At 34.8% G+C, this 9,209-nt stretch overlaps 1 protein-coding gene across 1 annotated transcript; it reads left to right on the top strand.

Annotated features, from left to right (window-relative positions):
• The first annotated feature begins 204 nt into the window (after window positions 1-204).
• On the top strand, window positions 205-8,179 carry LOC145042247 (leucine-rich repeat receptor protein kinase HPCA1-like). The gene is made up of 19 exons (XM_078990646.1): window positions 205-413; window positions 493-610; window positions 1,320-1,391; window positions 1,477-1,551; window positions 1,953-2,024; window positions 2,688-2,849; window positions 2,962-3,036; window positions 3,104-3,175; window positions 3,333-3,404; window positions 3,486-3,554; window positions 3,780-3,854; window positions 3,940-4,011; window positions 4,116-4,250; window positions 4,728-5,200; window positions 5,980-6,132; window positions 6,226-6,365; window positions 6,663-6,882; window positions 7,160-7,392; window positions 7,459-8,179. Exons 1-19 carry the CDS (start codon window positions 323-325, stop codon window positions 7,960-7,962), a joined length of 2,883 nt encoding a protein of 960 aa, XP_078846772.1. The 5' UTR covers window positions 205-322; the 3' UTR covers window positions 7,963-8,179.
• Window positions 8,180-9,209: the final 1,030 nt, after the last annotated feature.

Genomic DNA, 9,209 nt, shown 5'->3' with positions numbered 1-9,209 from the left:
CACAAAACCCGACCCACTTTCTACTCTCGATATATGTGTATAACACCATGTTATATGACTTGAAAGGGTGGCAATGGTGACAACATGATGAATCTGTATTTTAGTTGGTGGAGATAGTAATGGACTAATGGGGTTTGTTGGATTGGCTTCTAATCTAAGCTAAACTCAAAGTCTTTAGTATCATCATCATTATTAAAATCATACTTTCGCTTTTCCAATATTCTACTCAAAATCCTAGTCGTTAAATCATAGGAGTATCACCACTCTCTTTTTCCTACGGTATAACCATGCAAATTGCGTAGAATATTTCTTGTTTTTTAGTATGATGGCAATCTTTGTATTGCGATTGTTGTGGGTGTGTGTGTTTTTGGTGTTTTGTGTGGTGGTGTTCTCGGATATTGACAATGGTGATGGTAAGTGCGTTAAGTCCTTTCTTGATATTTGCTATCAAGTGGTTTAGTTCATGTTTGTGGTTTGAACTTTTTATTGTAGTGGAGGCGATTCGAGCTTTGAAAGATCAATGGAAAAATACACCACCAAGCTGGAGAAGGTCTAATTATCCGTGTTCGTGGGAAGGTGTCACCTGTAGTGACACGAGGATCATCTCATTGTCAGTCTACTTTCATTTTCTATAAAAGAAGTTTTTAATGTGTTTGACATGCATTGTTCTAGGGCCTCTGATGTCGATAAGAAAAAAATTATAGCTTTTTGTCGTGTCCAAAAAGTTGAAACAAGGTGGGACACAGTCTCGCTCTTGACCTCTCATTTGTGCAAAAAACGTAAATAACCTCATTATTATCATCATTTATAATATCCCCTAAAGTTTATGTAGTCTCGTATTTGTCTCATCTCATCTGGTCAAGTCATGTCGAGTGCATGAGACATGAGACATGAGACCTAATGAGACTGAAGTGAAAATGATTACACAAACTTTTATGGGTTATTTTTAATGAGGAGGACATTCACGTCATTTGCATAAATGAGAGATTTAGACTGTGACAATGTCCTTGTTTCGTCTACTCATATACGACCAAAAGCTGTAATTTTTGTCATATTGACAGAGTTGACATATTGACATCAGACTCAACTCCTCAGCTTGAATACGTGTTTGAATGCAAACACATGTAACTTTTTTTTTTTTTTTTTTTTTTTTTTTTTTTTTTTTCCATATTACGTAACGAGGCCTCAATATAATAGAAAGTGGAAGGAAAATGAGTTTTAGCAACCATTTTTATACCGTTGTAAATAAGGCCTAAGTGTTGGTAAATTTTTCTTTCATTTGAGTTAAGTTATTTACTTGTTGGGTTGTTCTTAAACAGGGGATTGTCGAGCATGGGGTTAGTGGGTCAGCTTGTTGGCGACATTGGTGGGCTCACTGCGTTAACATCCTTGTGAGGAACATTATATTTCAACTCACATTTTATAATTCATAAATCATAACACATATATAAAAACAAACATTTATTCTTATTATAGGGACTTGTCGTTCAATGGTGGACTCACTGGTTCAATATCTCCACGAATAGGTGATCTGAAAAGCCTTAGCATTTTGTAAGTCCTCAAATAAGTGTTTAAAGATATATGTTTACTAACAGTTTATACTTTGTTTGGTATGAACTATGCTAACTGATATCAATATGTTGTCCCAATCTAAAAGGTCGAACAAGGAGAGATTGGGACTCAATTTCGATCTCTCAACATGACAAAAGACGTTTTAGTCCTTCTCATCCTCGTTATCAAATATATCTGTACAAAGGTTTTTCACTTAATATATTGAGGATGATGAGGGTATTCATGTCTTTTTGTATGGACAAGGGATTGAAAGTGAGGCTACATTCCTCATTTTTAGGTTGGAGAAAAATAAATATAAGTTTTATCACATTGATATGTCTCTCATACTTCTCGAGTCAAAAACGAATTTATATGACGTTTATTTTCATGTTATGTCACAGAATCCTGGCTGGTTGTAGCTTTACAGGAAACATTCCACCTGAATTGGGAAATCTTCAAGAGCTATCATTTTTGTATGAATATCTTAGACCCTATTTCTTTCTTCTTCTTTTCGCATTGGATGTTGATTTGATAAACTACTGTCTTGAAAAATGGGATTTAATAAATATTTTTAAAGTTAAGGACAAATTCACGGAATGGACAAAAAAGAAAATGAACGCTAATTTGTAAAAGAAATTAGACTTAAAGGAAAAAAGTCTAGATTTTTTTTTTTTTTTTTAATCCTCATTCGTGTATAGATTAAGTGACCAAATTAGTTGGGATATTTGTCTAGATGGATAAAGTATCGTTGCATAAGGTATATCTGTTTTCTAGATAGAATGAATAAGACTATATGACCATATTACCCTTACATTTGAAAACAAATTTTACTATATTCATAAATTTTTACATGAGATGAGTTAAGAAGTATAAAAACAGGACAAATAGGTAAGTGGTTAGTGTCTTAATACATTAAGTCACGTTTTGTGCTTAACCCATCAACTCATTCTCTCCTAATTAAGTCGATAAGAAACCACCTTTTATAGTTGTCTATATTAAGTTTTTAACCCATAAAGTCCATTAAGTAAAAAAAAGTTAAAAACAACCCCTATGCTTTGTAATTTTCTCTATTTTTCTGTATTAAATCGAGAAGGAACACTTGTATATACAACTTTTGATTAACATGTGGCAAGCAGGGCTTTGAACACAAACAATTTAACCGGTGAAATCCCTTCTTCATTGGGATCTCTCTCCAAACTTTATTGGTTAGACATCGCCGAGAATCATATCACCGGATCCATTCCCATATCAACCAAAACCAAACCGGGATTAGATCAACTAAAACATGCTAAACATTTGTAAGTACCTTTCACTTTATTTACTTCAACACAACTTACAAAAAACATCAACATACTTTTCCTTTTTTTGTTTTAACTAACAATAGCAACATATTTTATTCTGAATTCACAGCCATTTCAACAAGAATAGGCTTTCGGGTGGAATCCCTGAGCAACTTTTCAATGGCGACATGGTCTTGATACATGTGTAAGTCGAAATATGTCACTTTTTTTTTTGTGATTCAAATTTTGATTGTTTAAATTTGTAACAACAGATTGTTTGATGGAAACCAATTAACGGGGAAAATCCCGTCCACAATTGGATATGTGCAGACACTAGAGGTCCTGTAAGTAACATCAACTACAAGACTACCTTACCGATAAAGTCATATAAAGAATATTTAAAGATATTTGAGAAAATGACGATGTTAGGTTATTGTTTTTGTATCAAGTTAAAAGTAAATATCCATATATATAGCTTACTGGATTAAGTCATGTAAACAGTAGGCTTGATAGAAACGCATTATCAGGCGACGTGCCATTGAACCTCAACAACCTTACAAGCCTAAGTGAATTGTGAGTACATCTTTTTTGATACAATCAAAACCATAAAATTGGTTATCAGTTTTGACTTGCCATTTTGTTGTATAATTTTAGGAATTTAGCTCACAACAATCTATTCGGAGATTTACCCGATTTAAATGGGATGAACGCCCTAAGTTATGTGTAAGTTAATCCACTTTTTGTATTTGATGTGCATTAGACTAAGACTAAGACTGAGACTCACACTTACACTCACACTTTGTATATAATTTTTTGTATCACCCAAAACGATGGGACATATACTCACTCTCAATCTCTGGTCTATTCAAAAGACGTAAATACCATCCATCCCTTCGAGAGTCATATTATGTCCAATTATTTTTTAGTTGTTATAGTTGATTTATGTAGGGACTTGAGCAATAATTCATTTCATGGATCGGACCCTCCAATTTGGTTATCTACCTTGCCATCATTAAGCACTTTGTGAGTTCTTAAAACATAATATGATTTTGAAAACTTTCTTACATACAAATTAATTTTAAGTTGAACTTTGCTTATTTTTTGTAAGGGTAATGGAATTTGGTTCACTTAAAGGAAAACTACCACAAGATCTTTTCAGTTTATCAGGAATTCAACAAGTGTAATACTCCAAAACTTTGACATCGGAGGTCAAACTTATTCGTTATTTTAATGTCCCGAGAAGGGCGTTTTTGACCTTTTACAATTCGTGGGGTTGTTGAACAGGAAACTGAAGAACAATAAGTTGAATGATACATTGAATATGGGAAGCAGCATTAGTGAGCAATTACAACTAGTAGATTTACAAAGCAATGAGATTGAAGCTGTGACACTGAGTAGTGAATACAAAAACACATTGGAGTGAGACTTTTTCATTTACAATTGAAGCTAAATAGCAACGGACATTTTGAGTTGACCAGTTTCCTAGCTGACATGGCAAAAAATTGACACCTCAGCGTTAGTGTAGTTTTCTGAATTTACAACTCAAGCTTGAATCCAAACAGCTGCATTTATTAATTTTTTTTGTTATGGTGTCAATTGCCTTGTAGGAAAAATAATTAACACCTCAGCAAAAATTCAAAAAATTGTTGTTTCTTGGATTTTAACTTGTGAAAAGTCCACACCTCACCAACACATTCAAATAAAAATCCATGTTCGAATCCAAAAAGCTGCCATTTTTAAAATGTTTGCTGAGGTGTCACTTTTTTCCACGTGTCTGCCATGTAGATGCCACATCAGCTAGGAAACCGGTCAATCAAACAGTCAATTTTTTTTGCTGAGGTGTCCAAATTCTTTCCATGTGTCTGAAATTTAGTTTTTTGCTTTCCTTATTTTCAGATTATCTGGAAACCCTGTGTGTGATACAGCTCTAGCACACACAGCTTATTGTCATGTTCAACAACAAACCTCAAAGGCATATTCCACAAGCTTAGCAAACTGTGGGAGTAAATCGTGTCCATTGGATAAAAAACTCAGCCCTCAAACATGTGAATGTGCTTACCCGTATGAAGGCACATTGTACTTTCGTGCACCCTCGTTTAGAGAATTATCAAGTGTTAATATTTGGCATTCTTTAGAAATGAGCCTATGGGTGAAACTAGGCCTTACTCCTGGATCAGTTTCCCTCCAAAATCCGTTCTTCAATGCGGATGATTATCTTCAAGTGTATTTGCAACTTTTTCCAGGAAAGGGTAACCATTTTAATAGGTCTGAGGTTCGGAAAATGGGGTTTTATTTAAGTAATCAAACGTATAAGCCTCCTGCCGGATTTGGACCATATTTTTTCATAGCAACTCCTTATGACTTTTTCGGTAAGTTTATATAATTGTAAATCAGTACTTACATTTCTGTTACATAGGAAAAGACAAAACAGATCAAATTGGACAAATTTTAAGGACATGACAAAACAGATCAGATTGGACAAAATTTTAAAAGTTTGTTTTTATCTTAAAAAAAATGTTAAACTAGGTGGGATTAGGACTAATATAGTGAGATAAAATTTGAAATGTGTTGCCCCACCTAACAAGGTGGGACCAATGTAGTTTGTCCTATTCAAAAGGTTAAACAAGTGGGATATATGACAAGAATAGGACAAAATGTACAACTTTTTGTCCAAAAAAGTTGAAGAGTTGGGACAAGTTTGATGACGGGAAAATTCCAGTTTTTGTGCCACCCAAAAAGGTGGATAAAGTGGGACAAAAATTATAATTTTTCTTAAAAAATTGTAATTTTTATCCCATTAATGTCCCATGTCTCGTTTGTTCAAAATTTTGGATAGCACAAAAGATTACAATTTTTGTCATATCTAAAAATGTTGAACAAGTGGGACAAAATTGCATTGCTTTTTCCCCATCCAAAAAGGGGAATAAGCTGGGATACTGATAGATATCATTAGGGAAAATTTTGCAAGTTTTGTCCTGCTAAAAAGGTAATCCCACCCAAAAAAAGGATAAACAAGGTAGGAAGGGGAATTGCTCATTTGCTCTTGGGCTCTTGTTTGTGCAAAAGACGTAAATGCTCTTCTCATCCTTGTAATAAAATAAAGCTCCAAAAAGTTGGCATTGACTTTTAAATTATGACTGTGTTTTAGAAAGCCATGGAGGTGCTTCTATAAGCATTGGTACTATTATTGGGATTGCTACTGGTAGTACCTTTGTGGTCATGATGCTTATTGGGCTTTTTGTATATGCTATTCGCCAAAAGAAACGTGCAGAGAAAGCAATTATTCTAAGTAGACCTTTTGGTAATTTCTAAACTTCCCATTACAACAACTTTTGTTTTCTTAATTTTTATTTAATATTGAATTTTTAGCTCTTTTTATATCGTTTTTATGTAGCATCTTGGGCTTCAAGTGGTAAAGATGGTGGAGGTGCACCACAATTAAAGGGAGCTAGATGGTTCTCTTATGATGAACTAAAGAAGAGTACAAGTAACTTCTCCTACACCAATCTCTTAGGATCTGGTGGCTATGGAAAGGTATAACTTTTAAAGAGATTAAAATTAGTCTTGCACATTCTTTAAAGTATATTTTTTGTGTGAAAACAATATTACAACAACATGAACCACTTGCTATCAACAACATGTGATATAACTGTTGCTTTGAGTTTGTTTAGTATCTTAAATAGTAGTTTTTGTTCTCCAAATCTTAAAACTTCAATAAAATACCCATATGTTTTACCTAGTGGTAACACAAGGAGTAAATACATAAGTGAGTTCTTAAGTTCTCGGTTTTAGGGTTTAGGGTTTCTGACTTTGTTTTGTGGTTTAATACAGGTTTATAAAGGAACAATACTTGGAGGGCAAGTAGTTGCAATCAAAAAAGCTCAACAAGCATCCATGCAAGGTGGACTCGAGTTCAAGACTGAAATTGAATTGCTTTCACGTGTTCATCACAAGAACCTTGTTGGGCTTATTGGGTTTTGTTTTGAACAAGGAGAACAAATGTTGGTATATGAGTTTATGCGTAATGGAACACTTAGAGACAGCTTGACAGGTAAATAACAATAGCATTAACAATAACAATGACAATGACAATGACAATGACAATGACAACTAACAATGAGAGCCATAGTGACACTGACAATAACTATGTCAATGACAGTGATAATGAAAATGACAATGACAATGACAATTGATAGTGATAGTAATAATGACTGTGAAAATGACAATGACAATCACAATCACAATGAAAGTGACATGAAAGTGATATGACAGTGACAATGACAATGACAGTGACAGTACAAATAACAAATCGCATTCTCGATTTACAGGAAAATCGGGAATTTATCTAGACTGGAAAAGGAGACTACGCATTGCACTCGGTTCAGCAAGAGGCCTAGCTTATCTACATGAGCTAGCAGATCCTCCTATCATCCATAGAGATATCAAGTCCACCAATATCCTTTTAGATGAATATCTAACAGCAAAAGTTGCAGATTTTGGCTTGTCTAAACTAATTTCAGACAGTGAAGCACACGTCTCCACTCAAGTCAAGGGTACAATGGTAAGTTGACACCTCGTTCCAACAACACTCAACAATTAGGGTTCTAACATTCTTCATCTTTCACAGGGCTATCTAGATCCAGAATACTACATGACACAACAATTAACCGAAAAAAGTGATGTATACAGCTTTGGTGTGGTAATGCTTGAACTAGTAACAGCCAGACCACCCATCGAAAAAGGGAAGTACATTGTGCGAGAGGTGAAAACGAAAATCGATACAACCGATGAAGAGGAATATGGGTTAAGAGCTTTAATGGATCCCATCATCAAAAACATGACATGTTTGACAGGTTTTAAGAGGTTTATACAACTAGCAATGCAATGTGTTGAAGATTGTGCTACAGATCGTCCAACTATGAGTGATGTTGTGAAGGCGCTTGAAAACATTTTGACTAGCGATGGACTTCATACAGATTCTACATCTGCATCTTCTTCTGCTACTGAGTTTGGGTCTGTGAAAGGCGCAATTAAACATCCTTACAGTGAAGCTACGCTTAAGAGGAATGATAGCTATGGATTTGATTATAGTGGTGGATACAGTATTTCGGCCAAAGTGGAACCTAAGTAATGTATTTCCATGTCTAAAAAGCTAATTTTGTAATGATTATATATACTTCGAATCATATATTGTAACATGTTATCCTCCCAACATTTGGGAAGACGTTTTCGGATTCAAACTTTCCATTGTCGTAATGCCTTACGGAAGATTGAAGTTACAGATCCGTTTTCTTGATTGATAAGATGCAATTAACAAAGAAGAGATGTGAAATATAGTTACAGTTGTACATGGTATCTTCAGTGCATTTGGTTCAGTGATCTTAAAGGTGCAAAATGTAAAAAGCAAAAGGTTCGATCACATTACTGATAACAAACGGTTGATACTTGAAGCATTCGTTGATTCCTTGGAATTGATGACGCAATCTCGAAAATTTGTTAACTAAAATGTGACGTTTTGTAAAACAATTAGGTCGAAGACCTTATCTATTAGTCAATCAATTGGTCTGCAGGTTCAAACGGATTAGTTTAGGAACCGGTTCTTAAGAAGTGAACCGGGTCTTCATTAATAGTCATCTATTTTATACATTAACACAAAAATGCCAAAAATAGGGTATGGAACAAAATTTTAGGTTAAAAAATTTGAGTAGCAACTTTTTAGTGGTTCACTACGAATTGTGCAGTTCAAAACTTTCAAAAATGGTATTACGCCTTTTTTTTATAAGCTTTTAATATTTATTGGTGTGGTAAGAGGTAATGTTTGATTCGTTCTGAATCGGGGAGTTTAATAGGACCACTTGAAAGTTTTTTTTTTTTTTTTTTTTTTTTTTTTTTTTTTTTTTTTTTTCTAGAATGACTTACACATGCACACACTACACTACTCCTAAACCTACACATTTTGTCAACATCAGGACTTGAACACTTAATCTTTGGCTTAAGGACACATATCCGTCAAAACCTGATACCATTAGGCGAAGGTTTATTGGTATCAATTAACGGCTCTTACTCGGTCCCTACACCAAGTAGCCCCTTCCTCCGCCACTTTTTTCCCCTCCCGCACCTTCCTCTGCCACTCTTCCCCGAGTGTCGACCACACCTTCATGTCACTCCAACATCGCCTATAGTACTTATGTATGTAACATCTCGAGATTTGGCAGGTATTCCCGAACCCTCTTCTATCTTTTCATTTTCATTTGTAGTCCTTGGGGTTGGATGGGAAGGGCCAAGAAAAGTTTAAGGGCCAAAGTTTGCAAACATTGGGCTAGGAGGGAGTACGATACGCATACATAAGAGTATGCTAAGCGTACTAAGTCTGCCTTA

Source organism: Lactuca saligna, chromosome 1, assembly GCF_052625555.1.
Source record: "Lactuca saligna cultivar CGN05327 chromosome 1, ASM5262555v1, whole genome shotgun sequence".
Classification (NCBI taxonomy): domain Eukaryota; kingdom Viridiplantae; phylum Streptophyta; class Magnoliopsida; order Asterales; family Asteraceae; genus Lactuca; species Lactuca saligna.
The sequence above is the reverse complement of the archived record's forward strand: the minus strand, read 5'-3'. Positions and strand labels throughout refer to the sequence as shown.

Bases quoted from the DNA above. Each gene is read 5' to 3' on its own strand.
- LOC145042247 (XM_078990646.1), top strand. From the start codon at position 323: ATGATGGCAATCTTTGTATTGCGATTGTTGTGGGTGTGTGTGTTTTTG. The intron at 2,850-2,961 runs GTAAGTACCTTT...CTGAATTCACAG, and splicing joins CTAAAACATGCTAAACATTT to CCATTTCAACAAGAATAGGC. The intron at 4,251-4,727 runs GTGAGACTTTTT...CCTTATTTTCAG, and splicing joins GAATACAAAAACACATTGGA to ATTATCTGGAAACCCTGTGT.